This window comes from Pelodiscus sinensis, chromosome 1 (genome assembly GCF_052426305.1).
Source record: "Pelodiscus sinensis isolate ZL-2025 chromosome 1, ASM5242630v1, whole genome shotgun sequence".
NCBI lineage: Eukaryota > Metazoa > Chordata > Testudines > Trionychidae > Pelodiscus > Pelodiscus sinensis.
In genome coordinates, this window is record NC_143052.1 from 234,102,330 (window position 1) to 234,127,153 (window position 24,824).

At 43.0% G+C, this 24,824-nt stretch overlaps 1 protein-coding gene across 7 annotated transcripts in view; it reads right to left on the bottom strand.

The window, feature by feature from the left end:
• Window positions 1–24,824, bottom strand: part of TSGA10 (testis specific 10) — an 89,948-nt gene that overhangs the window by 53,016 nt on the left and 12,108 nt on the right. For all 7 annotated transcript variants that reach the window (XM_075916692.2, XM_075916708.2, XM_075916689.2 and 4 more), the window contains exons 4-11: window positions 21,621–21,686; window positions 19,247–19,447; window positions 18,134–18,289; window positions 17,199–17,372; window positions 16,665–16,742; window positions 11,441–11,592; window positions 7,442–7,557; window positions 294–448 (exon numbers count right to left, since the gene is read on the bottom strand). In XM_075916692.2, coding sequence (XP_075772807.1) covers window positions 294–448; window positions 7,442–7,557; window positions 11,441–11,592; window positions 16,665–16,742; window positions 17,199–17,372; window positions 18,134–18,289; window positions 19,247–19,447; window positions 21,621–21,686 — 1,098 coding nt within the window. The remainder of the gene's footprint in view (window positions 1–293; window positions 449–7,441; window positions 7,558–11,440; window positions 11,593–16,664; window positions 16,743–17,198; window positions 17,373–18,133; window positions 18,290–19,246; window positions 19,448–21,620; window positions 21,687–24,824) is intronic.

Genomic DNA, 24,824 nt, shown 5'->3' on the forward strand with positions numbered 1-24,824 from the left:
TGGATTTAGACGGCCAATGCTTAAACCACTGAACTATCCCTCCTCATCTTGACAATGTTAAAATTAGACTGTATAAAACACTGAAGGACAGGGCACTCAACACTGGCTAACTCAGTTGCAATTGAAGTCAACAGTTTTTTTAATAGACTTTAATGGAAGCAGAGTTTGGCTAACAGATAGCACTTTTGAGATCCCAATGAAGAGGTGACCTAATGGGTCATTAGCATATATAACTATTATGATAAATATTTTAATACTAATAAATATATAGAAATGTACATGCAAGAACATACTTTAATTGCCAGGGTTTCTTGAAAGGAAGCAATTTTTTCAGTTTTTTCATCCATACATTCTTGTAAGGAATCCTTTTCTGTATCCAGTTCAGCAATAGTTTCTTTGAGAATATGGATCTCTTCTTGTTGTGTAAGATTTTGTTTTGAAAAGTTATCTGCACATATAAAAGCCCCATTAACTCTGTTTAAAATACTAATTTTCCATTTCACATAGCTTGATATACTTCTAAACAACAAGAAAACACAACTAAGGCCCAGAACCAGCAAATCAATTAAGCATAATGATAGATACAGAAATAGACACACTAATGTCAATGAGACTACTAACATACTCAATGCCCATGCCTGAGTGCTAATTAAAACCCAAAAAGGGCAGTGAGTATTCCACACAAGAGTATTCAGAATGAGTAACTAAAGAAAACTTAACAAATTCACAATAAAATGTCATATAAATAATGCAAGACTCTTTAAGTAGGCTGTAACTGAGCTATATGACAGTAAGGTTAAATCTACACTGCAGTTAGGAGCATGCATCCCAGCAGACAAATGCTAGCTCTACACAAGTTAATGCTCTAAAAATAACTGTGTGGACATGGCACCATGGGCTAGATGTCTAAATACAGTGATGCCAGACCCCTTGGCTGTGTCTAGACTGCAGCCCTTTTCCGTAAAAGGGATGCAAATTAGACACATCGCAATTGCAAATGAAGTGGGGATTTAAATCCCCCCCGCTTCATTTGCATAAACATGGCTGCCGCTTTTTTCCGGCTCGGAGCTTTGCCGGAAAAAAGCGCCAGTCTAGACGGGGATCTTTTGGAAAATATAGCTTTTACCAAAAGATTCCTTATTCCTCTTAAAATAAGATCCCTCGTCTAGACTGGCGCTTTTTTCCAGCAAAGCTCCGAGCCGGAAAAAAGCGGCAGCCATGCTTATGCAAATGAAGCGGGGGGATTTAAATCCCCACTTCATTTGCAATTGCGATGTGTCTAATTTGCATCCCTTTTACGGAAAAGGGATGCACTCTAGACACAGCCTTTGGGTATATACTTCGGTGGCTAGCCCAAACCACACCCCGTGCTACTGCATCCACACTAACATTTTAAGAGTGCTAATTAGAGCAGAACTAGCATGTCCTAATTAGCAGAGTGCTAATTAGAGCAGAGCTAGCATCAGTGCTGAAAAGCAGGGCTCCCAGGTGCACTGCAGCTACACACATACAGATGTAAGCAGGGTCTGAATGAATTTGCCTCTGATAGCTAGCTGGGGAAGGGCAGAGACTTCTGGAGCAAACTGTATTTACATGAGCACACCTACTCTACCAAGAAATCCAGAAGAAGAGCTATGTTGTTCAAAGTGATGAACTTTGGCTTCTGGTTTACAAATCACTTTAGTGCTGAATGCCAGGATAGTGAAATGATGTTATCAGTGTTGTTATCTTTATTGTATGAATAAAGAAGAGCAGAATTGTGTTGATCCTGGTCCAAATGAGGGGATCACTTTTAGCTGAAAGGATCTCATTAACACCAGGGGCTCAAATGCCAGCGCCCCATGAAAATCAGAGAGGTGTGACAGGCTGCCTGCCAGGAGATGTGAACTCTCCCTAAGGGTCCCTTCCCCTGTCTGTTTTAATTGATTCCTCCCCACAGTTCAAAGATAGAGCTAAATAGGCTTCATTATTTTGTTATTTCTTGTATTCTAAAAGAGTTGAAATCACTTGTTATGAGGCAGTGTTTATGCCCAGCCTGCTGAGAGCTAAAAGTCACTAAGACACTGACCTACAGAGGTTCCTGCAGAATGTAACTGACTGACAGCTGGCAAAAAAGAGTCAAACAGGAACATCTGGCAGGGGAGCCAGACAGCAAGGTACAACAGCAGGTGGGGTGGCCAGGTGATGAGAAACAGCAGCTGGCAGAGAGGCTAGCTAGGGCAAGTGCTCAAATGGTAGAGCAAGCAAGCTGCCTATTTTCTCAGGTGGGAAGTGAACTCACACAGTTAACACCATTGAACTCTGTGTCCTCACTGACCAAGGACAACCACTGTGAGTGGAGAATGATCAGGCAGCAGAGCGGGGTCACAAAAAAGGAGCTTCTGGTTGCGTAACATAAAAGCATGAGGCAGAAGACTTTGCACCATGCACTCTGGGGTGAGTGTCCTGCTCATAGTTTTATGTTATGAATCCTGATTTTGGCATAGTCTCTAATTAATGTCAGGTGACTTCTCTCATTTCTTAAAAGTTTCTTTTTTACACTCAGACTGTGCTTGCAAGTGGGAATGTAGTGCATCTCAGAGGTGCCTACATCACTAAGGGGATGGAGCAAGCCTGTTATATGTTGTATTGTTGAAAAGAAACACTAGATACCCGACTCTGGTTGCTGCCGGCTCCACCTGGCAGAAGGATTACATATACATACTCTCTCAGGAGTGGCCAAACTATAGCTCACCAGCCACATGCAAATTGAGTATGACTCAGAGCCCCTCCTCCCCAAATCTCTCCATCCTCAACCTACCAGACTTTGGGGGAGGGGAGAGAAAAAAATCGAGAGCTTTGTCTTACAACAGTGGTGGTATAGTAGGGATTTCTGCCCAATAGGGAGTCAAGGCTGAGGTCTTTTTCTGAGAAGGGAGGAGAGTCTTGGAGCTGAAGCCCTGCAGGATACACTTGCCAGGGCTTGGGGCTTCAGCAAGAGTGGGGCTGAAGCCCCAGTCCTTGCTTGCCAGAAGATGAGTTCTAGTTCTCAAACTTCTGAAGATTGTCCTCCATGAATTAGAGGGACAGTCAAGCAAACATAGACCATGCTCTACCTATAACTTGTAAGAAATTATCGTAAGTTCTAGTAGTCAAGAAATAACTAATGAAATGTTTTGACACACAACATAGGCATGCGCAGCACATTTCATTAGGGTGTGCACCCAAAGAATTTTTTTAATGTACTTTGACCCCCCATTAGCCACACCCCTGGCCCCTGTTAACCACGCCCCTGACCCCCATTAGCCACACCTCTGGAGGTAACCCTCTCTGGGCAAGATGGGCACATGACCAAAAGTAAAAAGTGTTATGTGACCCCCCCCCCCCAAGGACTTTTCCCACCATCCTCCTACCAATAGGGATTAGTTTGCCCCCCCCCCCATGCAACTATCCTGCAATTGCATTAACCCAATGTGTGTGACATTAATGTGGGAGTGGAGAGGCTGGGAAAGGAGTGTTCCCTCTGAAAGTTTCCTCCCATGAGCTGAATGAATTTTGTGTTGTGCACCAGTACTGAATTCATGTGGCTTGTTTGGATGTGCCACTGTGGCACCCAAGTTATTAACAAATATCTACCTTTCCACTCTGCTGCCATGTCTCCTCCCCTTGCTCCATCAGCTCCCCTGATGCCTGCTGCCCCTCACCCTCCTTTGCTGTCCTGACTCCTGCCCTTCTCACTGCCCTCAGCCTTCCTGAGACCTTCCCCCTCCACCAGCCCTTCTCTCCCCTCTGTGCCCACTCCTGCAGTAGCCCCACTCTGATCATGTGAGCTACCCCTTCTTATCCCCTCTCCTAACACCTCCCTCTACACACCTGCCCTGCCTCTCTCCTCTGGTGCCGGTCCCTCCCCTGCAGGTGTCTGCCCTTCTGCTTCACCCCCAGAATCTCCTGGCACCTGCACCTTCCCTTACCCCTGCACCCTCCTGGTGCCTCCCCCTTCCCTCACTGCCCCTGCTCCCTTTGCCTTTTTTCCCCTGATGCCCATCCCCACACCAGCCTCTGCCCCCATTCCTCTCATGTCCCTGTGCCCTCACACATGACTTGCTCCAACCCACCTTCCTCATGCCTACACCTTCTGTCAAGCCTTCTCCCAGCACCTCCCTCTCCAATTACCAATGCCCTTACCCTCTCCTCTTCCAGCATCACCCTGTCCCACCTCCCACCGACACCTCCCCTCCTGCTCTTTTCCTCATTGTCTCCACTTCGCCCCTAGCATTTGTGTCTCCTCTACCCTGTTGCTTTGGTGCCTTCCCTTTCTTCCACCTCTTCCCCTTTCTTCTTCCTCTACCCTCCCCCACTGCAAAAAACCCTTCCTCTCCCACCCCTTCCTCTTATTTCCCCCCCACCTTCCTTACCTTCAACTTCTGCCTTACAGCTTGCAGGGCTGGAGTCAGACCCAGCCCAAGCTGAACGGCTGGGGAGGGGCACCCCCGGGGCGCTGCACGGTGCTGCTGGGACGGGCAGGGGTGCCCCTGGGGCGCTGCAGGGCCAGGTGCTTCCGGGACGCGTGGGGGTGCCCCCAGGGCGCCATGTGGTGTTGCTGGGACAGGCGGGGGTGCCCCCGGGGCGCTGTGCGGTGCTGTAGGGCTGGGCGCGGGCTGCAAAAATGGCTCGAGCTGCCGTCTGTAGTCGGGCCCCAGCTGCTTTTGGAGCTGGGCTCCTGGGTTTTAAAGTTCCCAGCGTTTCCCCTCTCACCAGTTGCACGGCGTTTGAGGATGCCACTCACGCGCTCTCTCTGCCCCACAGTGCCCAGTAGATGGCTGCGAGGAATTTAAAGTGAGGGGCTGTGGCACTCCATCCCAAATCCCCCTCTTCCTCCAGCAGCTTCTGGCTAGCCCCAGACATTAGGGTGTGCCTGGGCATACTCGGCACACCCCATGCACACGCCTATGACACACAATAAATGGTGACATGCCTATGCATTTTACATACAAGGCAACTACACTAAAAGAAAATTATTAAGACTGTAATATCAAGCATTCAAAAAAGTTATAACCAGAATTAAGGTTGCTTGTGCTACTCTAGTTCAGTCCCATTGTGCATACATATTATCATACATTCTTTAGTTATATCATCATCGTTTTTCTCTGCCTCATTTAGTATATAGAATAAGTGGTGCTCACTTAAATACTGAATAGCGTTTCACTGTTTTCTCCTTCTATATGTGTGGCTCCAAGACTAAATTATTGCATACCATTCACATTCTGCTTTGAAGACAGTGTTACTAATTTCATCCTAAGTTTTTCTTTGGTACTTATCTGAATGCTTGTAACATTACTTTATTTTTACAGCATCCTTGTAAGATAAAAGGGCATTATTGTCCCTATTTAACTACAAGGAACTAAGATGTAAAAATATATTGAAGTCAAAAGTATCCAAGGTGACTAATGTAAGACACCAAGAACTTGTATATAGTATAATATAGCACTTTATATGTGCAAAGAAAAGTTACATTGAATTCCATTGCAGCTGTGAATGCTTCTCAAATTTGCAAATGAGGCCTCAGGCTCTCAGGTTTGGCACCCAGAAAATGAGGAACAATTAGTGATCACTTGTAAAAAGTTTGGTTTAATTGACTTTCCTAGCATCACACAGGAACTGAATGGCAGAGTAAGGATAGAATCAAATTCCCCAGGGCAGCATTCAGCTGCCTCAACCATGAGACCACTCTTTCCATTCATTGCACACCTTCCACCAGAATATAACCAAATGATTTGGTGGTTGGGGGCGGGGGCATGGTAATATGTAATTCAGGCTCTCACCTGTAGTTCATCAGTTTACTTTCATACTCAATATCTGTTATTAGGCTGTTACGGCTGCTTGGGACTCTCAATTTATCCCTAGAGTAGCAATGAGCACTATCAGGAGTTCTCTGCTTACTGTCTCCCTCAGAATTCTTTATCTTTCACCTCACTCTTGCTCCTGTTTTTTCTTTTGTTGCCCCAGCTATTTTCTTGTAACTTCAGCTTAATGGTTCCTCGCTCTCAATTGAGGGGTGAGCCTTTAGATATGGGTGGGTTTCAACTTGCCTGCCCCAGTGGTACAAATAGCACATACCATCAAAAGGTATACTCTGCAACTCCTGGCACATCTACACAGCAACATTATTTTGAAATAACCTGTGTCTACACAGCAGGCAGTTATTTTGAAATAATGTCGAAATACTGTCAAGCTGGAGGACTTCTTACTCTGACTCCTGTAACCCTCATTGTGCAAGGAGTAAGGGAAGTCGGAGGAAGAGTCCTCCTATTTCAAAATAAGTGCTGTGTAGATGCTCCCAATTTCAAAATAAACTATTTTGAAATAAGCTACACAATGGATGTAGCTCAATTTGCGTAGCTTATTTCGAGTTACCTCTGCTGTGTAGATGCACCTTCAGCAACCTAATTCAGATTTCTTGTTAAATTACACATCTGAACAGAATTCCTCTGGGCAGTGTACACCGACTCCTCTGATGCCTCAGAGGAACATGAGTACTATCAGGAGTTCTCTGCACTGTATCCCCTCCCAGTTTCCTAATTGTTAGACTTTGACTTTCACTCCAGTACCTGGTTTTTTTTCCTATTTGCCCCCAGAATTTATTTGTGGCATGGGTTCCTCTTGGTTTAAGGGATTTTTAGTTTGGAGGGAAGGAAGGAGGTCCCTTATCTCCCAACAATCACAACAGGTACACATAAGCAACTGAAAACAAAATATGACACAACAGAAAGTGTTGAACAATCTTAACTGTAGGTTTTGCCACCTGTAAAAAAATATTTTTTTTGTAAACTGCTGCATTTTACTTTGGCGAGTATAGATTATGTTGACTGATCTAGAAAGTGGTTATACAGTACTCTTTAATTGGGTTCTAGTTTGGTCAATTATCCTCAGATTGCCCCACCATTCTTGCACCCTTCTCTTTTTCCTGACTTGAGCATATTGCTCTGAACGTCAGTTGAAAATTTATTCTGGTAACTTTCATCCTTAGTTAAAGGAACAGTCTTTAGAAGTGCTGTCTCAGTATCCTGCAGGATTGGGAGTCATGGTTTGTGTAAACAAATATTACTGATAAGCCCAGACAAAGTAGATGGGTAACAAAACTTATTGTTCAACTAATGAGCAGTTTATCTTAATTAAGCTCATCTCAGATAAGGAGAAAACTCCTAAGAACTGAAAATTATTTTCTGTTTATTGATGAACATAAGAATAAAATCGCATTTTGATGTACCCATATACCTTTTAGCCATAAAATAAATGACTATTTTAATGCTGAATTTCTGATGATGAATTAATTTCTTTGCCTTTGTATTACTGGAACACTTAATAGTGTAAAATAAAGTTGTGGAGCAAACATTTTTTATATAACGTGGAAGAAGTGAGAGAAAACAATACTACTATTAATTTTAACTAATATCTAACTCACCAATTTTTTCATCCAAAACCATAATTTTCTCCTGGGTAAGTTGTAATTCATATTTTTTTTTAGCAAGATGTCGTTGTGTCTCTGAAAGACTCTGTTCTGTCTTTTCATTTAATAAGCTGTAGAAGTATTAAGAGTGACAGCTTTAATACAAACACTGTATATTAATATGGCTTTTCTCACATTTTGTAATGTCACCACAATCGCTGAAGTTAAGCGAATCAGAAATTCAAGATATTTCAGATCATCTTGGATATTGCATCAACATGTATCTTTGTCTTTAGTAGGAAGGCTAGTCCATACCGGTCAAAAATCCCATAGAATTAGAGGGGTTTCAAGAGAACATACACTAAATAATGAGTAAGATTTCAAAGCTTTTAATCAGCTACAAGCTCTCCTTAGAAATTGCCCAAGACTGGGACAGGAAAGTTACACTGTATTAAATCATGACAGAAGTGCACTTACAGCCATGGTCAGCAACCCGTCGATCGATCGTGAAGCCCCGACGAGTTGATGGTGAGGACCCCTCCCATTTCTCCCCACCTTGAAGAAGCCTCACTACCTACCTCCAACAACGAAGGAAGTAGTGCCGGCTTTCTGCAGGGTGGACGAAAGTCCAGCAGCTGCGTGCCACTTCTGGGGTTTGAGGAAGTGCGCAGGCTGCTCCCCCTCCCCTAAACAGCCAGCGCTGTACCACAAAGCAGGTCTGTGGCACACTGGGACCTGTGGCACAGGTCTGTGGCATACTGGCACCCTGCCCCCGTCCCCTGCTGCAGAACCCAATGGCACCCTGTTCCCTGATCCCTGTCCCTTGCCGCAGAACCCACTGGCACCCTGTTTCCACTGGCATCCCATCTCCTGCCGCAGACCCCACTAGCACCCTTCCCCAGTACCATGTCCTCTGCTCCCATCACCACAGTTGGGGCCACATTAGAGAGGTGTGGGGGAGTGCTGGAGGAGTTATTTTTTTGCATCTTACTTGTGTGGCTCCAACTGACTTCTGTGGGTCAGTGACCCCTGACTCAGAACAGGTTCTCCGCCCTTCTCATAAATAAAGACAATGCAGAAACTTTTTGTGTTTGACATAATATTTTATTTAAAAATGAAGCCTGGCCTACAAACCCCCAATTGGGGCCAAGCCCCCATCTGGCCGCAGCATTATAACATTCCTGTACACCACGCCCTGGACCCTAGATCTGAGCCTATCATACACTGGAAACCCCTGTCCTGAGCCCCTCACATTCCCAAACTCCTGCAGCCCCACATCCTCAGTCTTCTGCCACAACACTCCTGCACCATCCACATACCTGCAAATCTGCACCATCCACACACTGCCCATCTCACTCCAAACCTCCCTGCCCTGAGCCCCTCACATACTCCAACCCAAATTCCTGCACCCTCACATCCACAAGCATGTGGCTTGCTCAGTAACCCAAACCCAATACAGGCAGTCCCCGAGTTATGCGGATCCGACTTACGTCGGATCTGCAGTTACGAACGGGGATTTTCTCGCCCCAGAGGACTGGAGCGGCGGGACGCCTGGTCCCGCCGCCCGCCTCCTCAGGGGCAAGAAAAGCTGCTCCCGGTCTCCCTGGTCTGCTGGGGGAGCCAGCAGACCAGGGAGACGGGGAGCAAAGCGGCGGAAGACCCAGGCCGGACCCGCGGCGCTGATCTGGAAGCGCCGCGGGTCCGGCCCCGGGTCCTCCGCCGCTTTGCTCCGCGTCTCCCTGGTCTGCTGGTGGGGGGGACGCAGCTAGTGCCCCCCTGAGCAGACCAGGGAGACGTGGAGCAAAGCCTGGGGCCTGTGGTAGAGCAGGTGGGCGCTGCCGGTTGGTCCCGCAGCACCGCTCCTTGGCGCTACTGGACCAACCCGGCAGCACCCCAGCTGCTCTGCCCCAGGAGTCCTGATTCAGCCACTGCTGATCAGTTTCAGCAGCGGCTGAATCAGGATGCCTGGGGCAGAGCAGCTGGGGTGCTGCTGGGTTGGTCCAGTAGCGCCGAGGAGCGGCCGCGCTACTGGACCAACCCAGCAGCACCCGAGCTGCTCTGCCCCAGGCATCCCCAAGTCAGCCGCTGCTGAAACTGACCAGCGGCTGACTACAGGAAGCCTGAGGCAGAGTTGCTCTGCCCCGGGCTTCTTGGAATCAGCTGCTGATCAGTTTCAGCAGCAGCTGACTTGGGGACGGCTGGGGTTCTTAAGTTGAATCTGTATGTAAGTCGGAACTGGTGTCCAGATTCAGCCGCTGTTGAAACTGATCAGTTTCAGCAGCGGCTGAATCTGGATGCCAGTTCCGACTTACATACAGATTCAACTTAAGAACAAACCTACAGTCCCTATCTTGTACGTAACCCGGGGACTGCCTGTACTCCCCATCCTGGAGGCCTCTCCCCGAGCCAGCATCCCCTTCTCCACCTCCTCCTCCATCCAAATTCCCTTCCAGACCTTGTACCTCTCACCCCTTCCCACACCCAAATCCCTCATTCCCATCCCAGAGCCCACACATCCTGTCTCAACCTAGTGATGGTATGGCTAGACTTCAGGAGTTTTTCCGGGATTCCAGCGGTATCCCGGAAAAACTGTTCTGTGTCCAGGGATGCATTTGTTCTTCCACTTTTTTTAGCAGAACAGCGAACATGCTCATTTGGTAACCCCTGTATTCCTCATTCCATGAGGAATAAGGGGGCTTCCGAAAGAAGGGTTTTTTCTGACATTTGGCCCAGTCAAGACAGTATAAAAAAAAGCGGCAGTGTAGCCGTATCATGAGAGTGTATAAGGGCTGGGGATAGCAAGTGATGGAGAGGAGGAGAACAGAGGGCGGGGCTTCAAGGAGAGGGTGGGGTTTTGGGGGAAGGATGGGGTGGTAGATCTTGGCTTTGTTCTGACATTTAAAAAGTGATCTTGGATGTAAAAAGGTTGGATACCACTGATTTACTGAGTATCATCTACAAATTTTGGCACTTCACTGTTTATCTCTTTCTCCAGATCACTTATGTGAACATATTGAATAGGATTTATCCCAGTATGAATCCTGGGGGGACATCACTAGTTATCGCTCTCCATTCTGAAAACTAACCATTTATTCCTGCTCTTTGTTTCCTATCTTTTAACCAGTTATCAATCTGGAAATCTAAGTAACTATATCCACTGGATCCCCCTTGTCCACATGCTTGTTGGCTGCCTCCAAGAACTCTTAATAGATTAGTAAGGCATGATTTCTCTTTGCAGAAACCATATTGACTCTTCACCAACAAATTTGTCTCTCTTCTGTACATGATTCTGCACCACCTTCTCCTCTTCTTTTCCACATCTCTGTACATGCTTCCCCCTTTTGTTGATCTTGCTTCCCCTTTATTGATCTTTCTTTCCTCCTGCACATGCTGCCAAATTTGCCTTCTTCACTATTTCTCTCCTGAGTGTAGCTCATGCCTCTTGTCCCACTAGCAGCTTTTAGTATTGGCCAGAATCTCCAGTAAGATTGGTAGTTCTAGTCTTATAAGAAGCTCCAATATAATTTACCCCTCTTGCTGCCTCTCTCAATAACAGAGGGCAGCTAGAGGAGGCTGAAAATCTAGCTATTACATGAAATGTATGTTTGTTTTTATATTTACTTTGATTTATAGAAGAAAAGAAAGGTCTTAAAGGAATTACAAAACAAATAAAAATTAGCAGCTGATTCAACAATATCCAACAAAACTTAATCCTTATCCATTCCTAGAAAAATCCCATACCCCATATAAACCAAAACTCTTATCAAATGTTACCTTTCACAAAAGCCAGAGAAAATAAATATACCTTGCAGCATCCTGTGAAAGTCAACAAATCTAGGCTATATCAGAGCAAAGTGAAGGCAGGGGAAAGGAAGAGAGTTGATTACCAAGATGAGGGCCTCTCATAAGAACACTGTTATGAGCTCCTTTAAATTAACAGAATAGCTTTGAAACACAGCGGATACATGATTATTTTATAATTGCAATCATTTTTATGTGTATGCTTTAATGTACCTTAGTGAAGCACATTCTGCTTTTTGTCTGCTGAGCTCACTTTCTGAATCCAGTGCCCTTCTAGCCAATATTTTCATCTCCATTTCCACAGAATCTATGGTCTCTTTCATCAATGCTATTTTTGATATTTGTTCCAAACGGTCACTGTCAAGCTATAGGAGTAAAATGACTAGACATTAAGAACTGCAGAAATATGTCTTGTACAGAGTATTTCTTCTTAGTGTTCAAATTCTACTCTGTGCTCAGGGGCTGATTCGAAGTATGGAAGAAAGGGATCTAGGGGTTATAGTGGACCACAAGCTGAATATGAGTCTGCAGTGTGATGCTGTTGCATAAAAAGCAAACATGATTCTGGGATGCATTAACAGGTGTGTTGTGAGCAAGACACGAGAAGTCATTCTTCCACTCTACTCTGCGCTGGTTAGGTCTCAGTTGGAGTATTGTGTCCAGTTCTGGGCACCGCATTTCAAGAAAGATGTGGAGAAACTGGAGAGGGTCCAGAGAAGAGCAACAAGAATGATTAAAGGTCTAGAGAATATAACCTATGAGGGAAGGCTGAAGGAATTGGGTTTGTTTAGTTTAGAAAAGAGAAGATTGAAGGGGGACATGATAGCAGTTTTCAGATATCTAAAAGGGTGTTATAAGGAGGAGGGAGAAAACTTATTCATCTTGGCCTCTGGATAGAACAAGAAGCAATGGGCTTAAACTGCAGCAAGGGAGGTTTAGGTTGGACATTAGGAAAAAGTTCCTAACTGTCAGGGTAGTCAAACACTGGAATAAATTGCCCAGGGAGGTTGTGGAATCTCCATCTGTGGAGATATTTAAGAGTAAGTTAGATAAATGTCTATCAGGGATGGTCTAGACAGTATTCAGTCCTGACATGAGGGCAGGGGACTGGACTCGAGGTCCCTTCCAGTCCTAGTATTCTATGATTCTATATCAATGTACTTAGCACAGAACAGCACTGGCAAAACAATATTATTTGACTGAGACAAATCATAGAAAGGAAGTGTCAGATCTTTCATCTCTAGTAGTAGTTTGCCATGTTAATGAAAGTCTTGGTTTGATTATTATACCTATCCAAAAAAGCCATATCATGCCTAAAAGAGTTAAAAATCACAGAGTGGGATAATGTAACATGATAATGAGTGAAAGAATCACAACACAGTAAAATCACTGAATCAAAAATGTTAGACATCACTCTCTCTTGAGCAAATACACAACAGAGAGGTAGAGCATACGGCTCCAATTTAATTTTTATTAAGCTATCCTTGTAGTCTCTCAATTCTGTAATCCAGAAACAAAGACTAATTCCAGAATTTCAATTATGATTCCTTGTAAACCATCATTAAAATCAGTTTATTTCAAAAAGATGATAGCTTGTTTAGTAAACAATTCCTGCTTAATATTTAAAGAAATCATCTGCTCCAATCTACTGAAAGTTTTAACACTCTAAATGTAATCAGGGTCTGAATTAATTCCTCTGACAGCTAGCTGGAAGTGGAAGAAGCTTTAGGAGCAAACTGTATTTACATGAACCCACCTATTATGTCAATATATCCAGCAGGTTGAACAATGCAGCTGTTTTAAGTGATCACTATGTCTTTTGGGTTACAAATCACTTTAATACTGAATGCAGTGCTAGTAAAATGTTATCAATATTGTTATATTTATTGTGTAAATACAGGGAAGCAGATGACTTGTCCTGAATGAGGGAGTCACCCTCAGCAGAAAGAACCTTGTTAAACCAGGAACTGGAATGCCAGAGCCTGCCAAAGTAAAAGAGGTTGAGACAGGTGTCCCAGCCAGGAGGTGTGGGCTCTCTATAGAGATCCTTAGACTAGTTTATCTTGTTTCTCACCACTTTTCAAAGAAATTGCTAAACAGACTTCATTAGGAGCCTCTATTATTTTAAATGCTCAATCAAAATGAAATCAGTTGTGGTGGGACTGAGTTTCTGATTGCAAAGTGTAAAAAATCACTGAGAATTGAAATAACTTGAAATGGGAGAGAGTTTCTGCTCAGCCTGCAAAGATCTGAAAAATACTAAAAGATTAATGGGCAGAGGTCACAGCAGAAGGCAGGTGGCAGTAGAAGGTGACTGGTCGACAAGTGGCTGGTTAGGCAGTGAGAAACTGCAGATGGCAGGACAGCTAGTCTACAAGGACTGAAGTTGGCAGGGCGGCCAGGTAGTGAGGAGCAGTGGCTGACATGGCAGCCAGCCAAACCAAATGCTCAGATTATGGAGCAAGCAAGGTGCCTTCTCTTTTGGATGGGGGTGAACTCACATAGATGTGCTTCAGAACCCTGGGTCCTCACTGACCAAGAACAACCATTGTGAGTGGGGTATAGTGAATCCCCCACTGAAAGAGACCTCAGGAGGTCATCAAGTCTGGCACCTTGCCCAAAGCAGGACCAACCCTAACTAAATCATCCCAGCTAGAACTTAAAACCTCTTGGGATGGAGATTGTACCACCTCCCTAGGTAACCCATTCCAGTGCTTCACCACTCTCCTAATGAAATAGTTTTTTGTTATATTCAACCTAGACCTCCCCCTCTGTAACTTGAGACCATTGCTCCTTGTTCTGCCATCTGTTACTACTGAGAGCAGCCTCTCTCCATCCTCTTTGGAACCTCCCTTCAGGAAGTTGAAGGCTGCTATCAAATCCCCCCTCTCTCTTCTCTTCTGCAGACTAAATAAGCCCAAATTCCTCAGCCTCTCCTCATAGGTCATGTGCTCCAGCCCCCTAATCATTTTGGTTGCCCACTGCTGGACCCTCTCAAAGGTGTTCACATCCTTTCTGTAGTGGGGCCCCCAGAACTAGACACAATACTCCAGGACTACGTCTACACTGGCATGATTTTCTGGAAATGCTTTTAATGGAAAAGCTTTCCGTTAAAAGCATTTTCAGAAAAATCGCGTCTAGATTGGCAGGACGCTTTTCCGCAAAAGCACTTTTTGCAGAAAAGAGTCCATGGCCAATCTAGATGCAGTTTTCCGCAAAAAAGCCCCGATTGCCATTTTCGCGATCGGGGCTTTTTTGCGGAAAACAGTACTGTGCTGTTTACAATGGCCATCTTGCGCAAATGATTTGTGCAATAGGGCTTTTGTCTGAACGGGAGCAGCACAGTATTTCCGCAAGAACAGTGACAATCTTACATGAGATCGTCAGTGTTCTTGCGGAAATTCAAGCGGCCAGTGTAGACAGCTGGCAAGCTTTTCCGCAAAATCAGATGATTTTGCAGAAAAACTTGCCAGTCTAGACACAGCCCAGATGTGGCCTCACCAGTGCTGAATAAAGTAGAATAATCACTTCTCTAGATCTGCTGGCAATGCTCCTCCTAATGCACCCTAATATGCCATTAGTCTCCTTGACTACAAGGGCACACTGGTGTAACATATCCAGCTTCTCATCCACTATAATCCCCAGGTCCTTTTCTGCCAAACTGCTGCTTAGCCAGTCGGCCCCCAGCCCGGTGAAGGAGTAAAGGGGCACAGAAAAGGAACTTTTGGTTGCAGAACTAAAGAACATGAAGCAGAACATGAGGCAGAATTGTCCTGCTCACAATTCTGTTATTAACAATCCTCTTGTGGAATTTACCCTAATTAATGTTGGGGGACTTTCCTCCTTTCATAACAAGTTTTTCTACACTCAGCCTCTGTACTTGCAGGTTAAGAAGTATTGTCTCTCAGAAGTGCCCAGAGCTGGTATGTAATTTTCTCAAATTACTATGTGGGGGCTAGAGCCAGTTCTATGTTGTATCAATGGAAAGGAACCTCTAAATATTGAGCCTGGCCCTGGCCGCTACTGACTCCACCTAGTATAAGGGTTTGCAGAAAAAAATACCCTACCAATTCTGCACCTTCTTCTCTCTTAGTTTATTGATTCACCAGGGGTGTGTCTAGACTACATGCCTCCTTCGACGGAGGCATGTAGATTAGCCAGATCGGAAGAGGGAAATGAAGCCGCGATTAAAATAATCGCGGCTTCATTTAAATTTAAATGGCTGCCCCGATCTGCCGATCAGCTGTTTGTCGGCAGATCGGGGCAGTCTGGACGCGACGCGCCGACAAAGAAGCCTTTCTTCATCGGCACAGGTAAGCCTCGTGAAACCAGGTTTACCTGTGCCGATGAAGAAAGGCTTCTTTGTCGGCGCATCGCGTCCAGACTGCCCCGATCTGCCGACAAACAGCTGATCGGCAGATCGGGGCAGCCATTTAAATTTAAATGAAGCCGCGATTATTTTAATCGCGGCTTCATTTCCCTCTTCCGATCTGGCTAATCTACATGCCTCCGTCGAAGGAGGCATGTAGTCTAGACACACCCTAAGTTATTTTGATCAATAGTCAAACCATTTGAGAGCAAATCAATAGGACTCATGTATATTCATCAGATCTCTCAACATTAAAATTACAAGATCAGAATATCAGTGAACCAATCTCCATGTTTATCAAGAAAATTTCAGAAAGAGAAGGGTGTCCCTTAAACAAGGGGATTTCCAAGAGGATGTGGGGTACAGATCAATTATTTAAACTTGTAATCACAACTTAAATTCTCAGTGTTTATTTTTCAAAGACCCTTTCTTCACCCCCAGGTCTCTCGCAGAAATGAAGCCCTGCAGCTCAGGGATCACACAAGTTTAAGAATATTTATTAGAGTTCCACTCTAGTGGGATTTAGCTTAATATAAGTGCTGCTTATAAGTAATATTCAGTTATTGGTATATTAGAATCTCACTTTGGGTACATCTACACTTGCTCCCTAGTTTGAGCTAGGGATGCAAATGTAGCCGACCGAAATCGCTAATGAAGCGGGCATTTAAATATCCCGTGCTTCATTAGCATAATCTCGCCCGTACATTATTCCATTCAACGGCTGATTTGAACCAGGAAGTGCACTCCAGGACACGTTAGTTCAAATCAAACCCCTTGGTTCGGACTAATGTTACTCCTCAAAAAACAGTATAATCTTTGAAATTATATACTTAATATTTACATTTCCTTTATTAAAGTTTTCTTTTATAAATTAAGGGCTCAATCCTGTGAATACTTGACTCACTTGAACAGTCAAATTGATTTAAATGGGACTATGAGGGCACGTATGCCTGTATATATGCCTGTAAAAAGCAGGCACTAAACCTATACCTGAAGACCTTTAACAATAAATGTCATTTTTATGACATTAAAACAAATCTATATTTAAATAAGATACAGTTTCCTTACATTTTGAACAGTCGATTCCAGCTCTTCAATTCTCTGTTCCAGATGAGCCTTCTCATTAAATGCAGTCTCCTGGGCAATCTGTTTAAAACAGAAGCAAAAAGTGCACACAAAACATTACTTTTAAAATTCACTGCATATATTTAGTACAGGCTGAACCACTCTAGTCCAGTACCCTTGGGACTTGACTACTGCCAAACCAGACAATTACTGAACCATGGGAGGTCAATATTGTCTAGCAACCTTACCACCACTCCCGTTGCTTACTGGGCTTTTAGAAGACAATTAGGGGTAAATTAGAGCTAAATATTAGCACAGAACACTGAGAAGCCAGAACTGGTTGCTGTAAACAAACCTTATGGACCATGAGAAACGTGGCCACACCCTCAATAAGTGGACATCCAGTTTACTAAAAGCATGCTGGACCACATAGTGCTGGACTAAAGAGGTTCAATCTGTATATTTAATCAAATGAACACTACATTGCAAACTTAACTATACTATTATGCTTATAAAAAGGTTGGACAAAAATCAGACCTTCAACCTCTCCCTGAGGCTATCTCGTTCTGTGGTCATCCTTCGGAAGTCAGAAAGAGCTGTATCCCTTTCTGCCTCCACACGCCTCAAGATAGCCTGGGCTGTTATAGTATTTTTAGAAGTCTTGGGGGACTTGATAACATCTCGGCGAAGTCGGGATATTTCTTCCTGTGCCTGTTAAACATATTATATTGGAAATGTGCAACAGATAATGTACTGTATTACAGACAACCTATTTTATAAGTAAGGCCGGATAAAAAATGTCCATTAAAACTTAACAGAAAATTGGATTGTTCACTCAGTGTTTTGCTAAAAAGTCTGCTTTAAGCAGAAAATTTAGATTTTTCATGAAAAAAACTAAGCACCTGAACATTCCAATGATGCATTACGGCTCTCTTCAAGAAAGACTATGGTACTTCATGGGAGATATAGTCTGAAAAGGAAGCTTGGCCTATAGAAGAAAATAAAAGCATGAAGTACTCGTACTACAACTCCCATAAGATGTTGCAGTAGCATGCACAAATCATTTTTGGCATAAATAATTGAGTTTTTGATTTTTCAAAAAAAAAATCACTGTTTAAAAAAAATTCTGACCAGATTTAAATCACAAGACATGTGAGTAAAGATACAAGTGTATCTCAACAATGTTGTGAGTAATCAGATCATAATCTGAAAGTATTGACTCATGAATGTATTCTTCAGTTCAGAAAACCATCCTTATTTAGGACAGCATTCATGAACAAACTTAAATTGAAGTCAAGGGGACTAAAACACCCACTTAAGGGCCAACCCAAAAAAGGGATAAACTTTAACCATAAAATTTTCCAGAGTAGATGAGGCCCAAATTTCTAATGCAAGAGACTAAAATATTTTTTCCTTTAAAGTATTGCAAATATTATTTTTCCAATGTCTCACTCTCCTATGAATAAAATTACCCGATCATAAAGAATGATGATTTTGTCTCTCTCAGCTGTTAGAACCTTGATGTTACCCTGAATTTCTGCCATATGGCGCTCATATTTTTCCAGCATTGTCTTAAGTTCTTCACGTTCTCTGAATATTTTCATAATTTCTGGATCCAAACTCATTCCCTTAAAAATGTCAAAAAAGTTTAATAATGAGAAACAAATTTTTTTACACATTTCCAGTATTTTAGGGTTTGAAACTACTTCTGAACAACACACACACAAAGTAGAAAGCTTAGCATCAAACAGATTCAACACAATCAAACCTAAATGCATAGTCATTTCTATCAATATTATATATTAAATAAAAAAATTAAATGGAGATTGGAAATCTCTTTCATATGCAAAAACAGTCTCGGATCAATCTGACTCAGTATTCTCTATTCATTTTATACAAATTGAACCTCTCTGATCTGGTACATTCTGGTCCAGCAGACTCACGTATATTTTTGGACCAGAGAACCCCTAGAACAGAGAGCCCAGCCAGCTGGGAGTCCGGCAGGACTGGCCTTACCATGAGGCGAACTGAGGCAGCCGCCTCAGGTGCCAGACTGTGGCGGGGCGGGAGAGGGGAGGGGACACCACTAGGACCCAGAGTGTAGAAAATTTTGTCTGCTGCTGGTGCATATGTATTCTCTCTGCTCTAGATGCACAGAGATGGTGGAGTGCCATGAGAAGAGTAGAACAGGAAGAAGGCAGAATTGAGACCTTTCAAATTTTGGCCCAAGCAAGGCAACATGGGGGCATCATTTGAGCTTCCTGCCTCAGATGCCAAAATGTTGTGGGCTGGCCCTGGAGTCCAGAGTCCAGACGTAGGGCCACGAGCAGAGCTGGGCTAGTGGCAGAGATCAGCGGCCCAAGTGCAGGAAGCTTGGTGGCTGGGGCTGGCGGCGGAGGCCACCTGAAGGCAGGGAGTCCTGGTCAGTGGAGCAGGAGTCCAGCCAGAGAGCCTGGCAGCCTGAGCTGTGGAAACCAGCCAGGGGCAGGAGGCCCAGCAGCTGGTACCATCAGCGGAGCCCAGCAGCCAGATTTCAGTACAAGATAAATGCATTGTTGCTATAATATAATATATTCCAGACTTACCTGGATAAGTGAAGAATGTTTTGAAATGGTGCTCCGAGTAGGGCTGCGCTTAGGACTTGAAGATGTGTTTTGAAACATCTTCCTCAAATTCTCAGCTTCACTTTTATAATAATCTCTGTCCTCCTCCAATGCCTTGATAAAGGTATCAAGTCTTGAAGGAGATTTCCCTAGTACTTTTTCAGTTTCTGTTTCTAAAATAACCTTTAAGTGCCAAAATGAAAAATGCGTTCATTGAAATAGGTTTGAAAAATGTAATACACTTATTTTTCAACACAAGGTTGATAAACATACTCTTCAGAATACTAAAGTGAGGTAACTATTTATTTTAAAATAAATGTGGCTTCATTATTTTGAAGCCCTGCCTGAATATTTGCACATTCATATTCCGAAACATTTCCCCAAGTTCAAATATGTCTCTCTATTGCTGATCTAACAGGATGTTAAGTTATTTAGTTTCCTCCATCTTATCTCTGAACTACTTTTCCTTTTACAAGAGTTCTCTTTGAAACTTTCAACATCCCAGTTATAACAAAGATTGTGTATACTTAGATGGCCACTTGAGAATGCTTTTTGCTTAAAAGGTAATATGTCTTGAGCTAATAAACTCTAAGACAAAATGGGGAAGTGATGATTAACCCTTGATACAGTACCATCAAGTTAACAGGAAACACCATTAAACTACTGACTTGTCATAACTAGACAGTAATATAACTACTACTGCAACAAGGCAAAACATGGTGCTATCTTGTCTGGTGTGGGTAGCAGATGGTGAGTTTTGAGGGTGACAGTCAACTGAAAAGTAGGTAATTATGTTAATTAAAGGAAACTGCAAAGAAAAATTGGTGTGGTTTATTTGATTATTTTTTAAATGATGTGTAAAGATTTACACATTTTTCTGCTTGTTTTTTATAACTTTAAAAGGGCTAGGAATGTCAAGTTTAGTTTTGAGTGACATCTTCCTTAGTTTTGAGTGACAACTATTTGGAGGTCTCAGATGTGGACTTGGAGGGAGGGCGGAAGTTAAGCCTTTATATGAGCAGGAAGAAGTGCAGAGTCTTTAACAATGATATCTTTTCTCCTAAGTGCTTTTAATTAATTTAAGTTAAATACATGTTAAACTGAATATGAATCACTTTCTCTTTTACTCCAGTTTGACCTTTATAACATAAAGCCATTTATGTTATAAACCTATTAGTTCTCCAGTCATCAACAGATTCTTTCAGGAAACACAAGATCGAGAGAACCTGATTTTCTAATGGAAAAGAAATAGCAGGGAAGAGAGCCTGAAAGGGTGTTTTAAATATGCACTCATTACTGTTGGACGATAAACCAAATGTTTAGTTTTACAAGTCACCTTTAAAAAGTGTTGAATACTCATGAAATAAGATTTGTACACCATTCCTGTGTTTTGGCTGACAAAATCCCATTTCAATATCAGGTCATTTTAATCACACAGGAAGCTAGATAGCCTTTTTGTGTCATTATAAATGTGCTAAATTAAGATGTGCTATAAATACCTGTCTCAATTTAGCACAACTAACAACACAAAAAGGCTATTTTGCTTGCCAGTGTTTAATGACAAGATCACAGAAAAATTTTCCTGGAGTCCAGCTCTTCTGGGCTCTTAATTCCCACAATTCCTACTCATAGGATCAAAGCCATTAAGGTCCTAATCTGGCAGTGAGGACTGAAAAGGAATCCTTTGACGGGGAGTTCATTAAAGTATTGGGGTCTAAGGAGCAAGTGTAAGTACCAAAAGCCTTATACTGTAAACATGGACATTTGTGAAAAAGTTTACTACATATATGGTAAGAGGTCTATGTGATCTTGATAACTTCAAAAAATTACTTTGTAATTAAATGAAAGAGTTCTATTAGTTATACCAATTTAATCTGGAAGCAAATTATCAGTATATACATCCATTTTTAGAAGTTTTTCTTGCTGATAAACTATTTATTAGACGTTTATATATTTGCATATATTTCCAAATGTCATTGTGCAACTTTGTAGTTATTAATATTTGGATAAGACAGAATATTAAAATAATTGTTTAAAGGCTAAAATACTGACTGCATTTCACATATACACAGAATTCTGTTTAGGAGTATTCAGAGCAATTAAAATTTGGATTTTGTAGAAAACGTAATGAAACTCTCAAAAATATCCAATATAAAAGATTAATTATAGCACAATTTAAAAATGAGATTTACAAATATACACCAAAATGGAAATTCTCTCCATAATCTTTATTTTTTAGTTTACCAGTGAAAACAAAAAGACATGTGTACTTATATTGGTATTAATTGCTCTTTGAAAGTAATAACCTATATAAATGAATAGCTGCAAAAATACTAAGAATACGGATTTAACTTACAGATTTAAGTATTTTGATTGTGTGCTCCAGCTTTCTAATATTATTTTGCTGGCATCTAATTTGGGTCTAGAATAAAAAATAATAAAGATGAAGTGTATTATTTACAGATAGTAAGATGAAATTACAGCATTTTTGTCTAATTTTCTGATTTTTTGAAGCATCTAGTTGTAACTCTTCCAGGTTTGTTGGACAGGAGACACCATTTAAGATGATGAAACTTTAAAGGATTAATTAAAACAAAACAATGCAGTCAATTAGAAAGTTGCCTGCATTAGGGATGTGAACGGGTAACCCACTAACCGATTACCTAGCAAGCATCACCCTTAATGCCCACCCACCGCCTACTGTGGATAGAGGGCTACTCCAGCCCCAAGGGGCTCCTGGCTTCTAGCCCACACGGGCTGGGAGTCGGCAACCTCACGCAAGGCAGAAGCAGAAGCCAAAGGGCAGGAGATGGGTACAGACTGCCACTTCCATCCCCACACAAGGCTGCCAACTCCCAGCCTAAGCAGGCTCGGAGCCAGCACCCCCTGTGGGGCTGGAAGCAGCTGTGCTGGAGTAGCCCCAGCCAGTAGCATTTAACTGGTTAACTAATTATACAAGATTTTACATCCCTACCCTACATAAATTGTACAGGATCAGGACAAAGAAGAAGCAGTGTCTATCTGGTTGAGTAAGAACAAGGTTCAAGATCCCCTTTTACCAGATCTGCATTTTCAATAAATTTTTGGAAATGGTATCAGTTTGAGTATTCCAAGGGACTAAGATGAATAAGCATGTAGTTACATTAACAACACAGGCATAGCACAGCCTACCTTTCTTCTGAACAGTGTTAATATATTTTTTTACCACTTTGTGAAATCAAAAGGATTTTTAGCAGAATGCTCAAAAGCATTTCTTAACAACAACTATTAAAACTTTCATCCCTCAACCATTTTGTCACAGAAGTGGACATTTAAAAAAATGGCAAGAATGTATGCTACTTTCTTCCTTCCAGAACCCACAATAAAATGTTAATTACAGCCATTTTAAATTACTATATTCCAGTCATTACAGCCTCAATCTTGCAATCAGTTCCAGACAGGGGGTATGTCTACACTTGCACCCTAGTTCAAACTAGGGATGCAAATGTAGGCATTCAAAATAGTCAGTGAAGCAGGGATTTAAATATCCCGCACTTCATTAGCATGATCTCGCCGGCGTGTTACTCCGAATGCCAGCTGTTTCGAAAGTGAAAGTGCACGCCGGGACGCGTTAGTTCGAACCAAACCCCTTTTTTAATACAAAAAATTAGGAGTAACGTTAGTTCAAACCAAGGGGTTTGGTTCGAACTAACTGGTCCCGGCGTGCACTTTCACTTTCGAAACAGCTGGCATTCGGAGTAACGCGCCGGCGAGATCATGCTAATGAAGCACAGGATATTTAAATCCCCGCTTCACTGATTATTTCGTATGCCTACATTTGAATCCCTAGTTCAAACTAGAGTGCAAGTGTAGACATACCCAGGGAGACTTCTAAGTGCACCCAGAGCCACCCTGTCCATAGGATGATTTGAAGTAGCTGCCCCAGGCCCTGCACTTTGGGCGCTCCTGCATTGTCCGCTTCAACTGTCCTATGAATGGTACCCACGGGGCCCAGAGCAGCCCAGAGAATTACCTGGGGAGTCTGGCATGGGCAGCAGCCAGAGGCAGGCCTCCCTGCACTCACAGCAGCAGCAAGCGCCAGAGCGACCAGTCAGCCCGTTTCATTCTGCCACCCATCTCCCAGCCTACTGTGCTTTGCTTCATCTGTGGCAGTGGCAAGCAGGGCAACCTGGCTGCAGCCTCAGGGCACTCCACTTCCCGCCACCACGGTGAAGCAGAACATAGCAGGCTGAGAAATGGACAGTGGGTAGGGTGGAGTGGAGCAGGCTGCCAAGTCACTCCAGCTCCTGCCACCATAGTAAGTGCAGGAAGCCCAACCCCTGCTGCCACACCGCATCTGGCACCCATAGTAATCCTCCTGGCTCATGTTGCTCAGGGCAGGGGGCTTCAGGCAAGGGGTACAATGGGGGTGGATCAGGAATGGAGCTTAAGGAAGGGGTGGATTGGGGGCAGGACCTATGGTAGGGGTTGCCTTAGGCCCTGCATCCCACAAAGGACAACCCTGAGTGCACCCAAAGTCTCACTGAGCCCAACAGGACTTCTTACAAGCACAGGGGTCTGTTCAGATGGATATGATGCACAACTGGGACCTTCATGGATTTTCTAGTTCTAAAATAAGTTACAAAAATCTGAAGCTCTGGCTGTTGTCTTTCATGTGAGTTACTCTTCTCCCATTTTATGTAGATGGGCACAAAATTTAATTCAATATATGGGAATGATATAATTTACTATAAAAATTCATTTTCTAAATATTCACCCTAGGACAGATCTTCAGCTGGTGTAAGTTTCATATTGCCTCTTACTTCAGTTGAACTCTGATAATTTACTTCATCATCTGAGGATCTGGACCTCTTTTTAATAAATTCAACAAGCCACAAAACACTAATGTTTTCTCTCACACATTCACACATACAGTTAACTGAAATAAAATACAGGCCTATGTAGCACTTTAAAGACTAACAAGATGGTTTATTAGGTAATGAGCTTTCGTGGGCCAGACCCACTTCCTCAGATCAAATAGTGGAAGAAAATAGTCACAACCATATATACCAAAGGATACAATTAAAAAAAAAGTGAACACATATGAAAAGGACAAATCACATTTCAGAACAAAAGGGGAATGCAGGGGGTGGGGGGGAGGAAGGTAAGAGTCTGTGAGCTAATGATATTAGAGGTGGGGAGAGTGGGATGTCTGTGAGCTAATGGTATTAGAGGTGATAATTGGGGAAGCTATCTTTGTAATGGGTAAGGTAGTTGGTGTCTTTGTTGAGCCCGACAATTAGAGTGTCGAATCTTAGCATGAATGACAGTTCAGAGGATTCCCTGTCAAGTGCAGATTTGAAAGGCTTCTGGAGTAGGATGCAGGTAATTAAGTCGTTGAGACAGTGTCCTTTCTGGTTGAAATGGCAAGAAACTGTTTTTTCTTTGTGATCCTGTCTGATATCTGTTTTGTGGGCATTGATCCTTTGGCGAAGTGTCTGAGACGCTTGTCCAATGTACATAGCAGACGGACACTTTCGGCACATGATAGCATAAATTATATTTCGGAATGCGCAGGAAT